The sequence below is a fragment of the Triticum urartu genome, chromosome 4A (assembly GCF_056163025.1).
Source record: "Triticum urartu cultivar PI428250 chromosome 4A, HENAU_Tu73, whole genome shotgun sequence".
Taxonomy (NCBI): domain Eukaryota; kingdom Viridiplantae; phylum Streptophyta; class Magnoliopsida; order Poales; family Poaceae; genus Triticum; species Triticum urartu.
The window spans coordinates 426135263-426136465 of NC_141876.1; the positions used below are offsets into that span (position 1 = coordinate 426135263).

At 47.8% G+C, this 1203-nt stretch overlaps 1 protein-coding gene across 1 annotated transcript; it reads right to left on the bottom strand.

The window, feature by feature from the left end:
* Positions 1-269: 269 nt before the first annotated feature.
* LOC147976055 (uncharacterized) lies at positions 270-797 on the bottom strand. The gene has a single exon (XM_087520704.1). It carries the CDS (start codon positions 795-797, stop codon positions 270-272), a length of 528 nt encoding a protein of 175 aa, XP_087376830.1.
* Between the last annotated feature and the right edge of the window lie 406 nt (positions 798-1203).

Consider the following 1203-nt stretch of genomic DNA (forward strand, 5'->3'; position numbering starts at 1 on the left):
AACCATGTCCAACTCCCAAACTACAAATGGCCAAACGAGTGGAATGGTTTTGAAGGAAGACGCAGGCTTGTGAGACATGTTTGAGTAAAATTGGCAGCCTTCGCACTTGTCGACTATATCTTTAGCCATCTCATTCGCTCGTGGCCAGTAGAATCCTGCTCGGTATGCTTTGGCCACGATGGTCCGAGAGGACGCGTGGTAACCACAGGTCCCCGAGTGGATCTCATTTAGGATCAGTCGACCTTCTTCTGGGGAGATGCAACGCTGAGCTACCCCGTAACTCTTTCTCTGTAAAGTTGTCCACTTATCACCATGAAGGCTTTGGATTCGCGGATGATCTGGCGGGCCTCATCTTCATCTTTTGGGAGCTCTTGCCTGAGCAGATATGCAATATGTGGCACCGTCCTGTCGGGAGTGATCGCTAAAACCTCCATGATCAAGTCGACTACTGCTGGAACTTCAATCTCAGTCCAATTGGTTGAACTTATCAGTTGCGAGGGCTCCTCCGTAAAGGGATCCTCTTGAACTAACGGGGTGTGGAGATGCTCCAAGAACACATTACTGGGAACAGGCTTCCGAGTGGAACCTATCTTCGCTAGATCGTTAGATGCTTGATTGTTGAGTCGGGGTATGTAATGGAGTTCCAACCCTTCGAACTTCTTCTGTAATTTTCTCACTACATTGCAGTAACCAGTCATGGCAGGGCTCCTGATATCCCACTCCTTCATTACCTGATTGACCACCAAATCTAAGTCGCGGTAGACCATCAGGCGACGGACGCCGAGTAAGATGGCCATACGCGACCCGTATAGAAGTGCCTCATACTCAACTTCATTGTTTGAGGAGTCGAAGTGAATCTAAAGGACATAACTGAGCTTGTCACCTCTAGGGGATACCAGGACCACTCCAGCACCAGAACCGCTCAACATCTTAGACCAATCAAAGAACATAGTCCAATGTTTCGAGTGAACCTGAGTCGGCTGCTGCTGCTCAATCCACTCATCCGGAAAATCTGTTATTGCCTGAGAGTTAATTGGCTTTTTGGTTCGAACTTGATATCCAAAGGAAGAAGTTCAATTGCCCATTTGGCCACTCGACCAGTTGCATCTCGATTGTTCAATTCTCTGATAATGGGGCATCGCTGACGACTGAAACCGAGTGGTTTGCGAAGTAATGTGCAACTTTCTTCCTCGTTAAATAAAT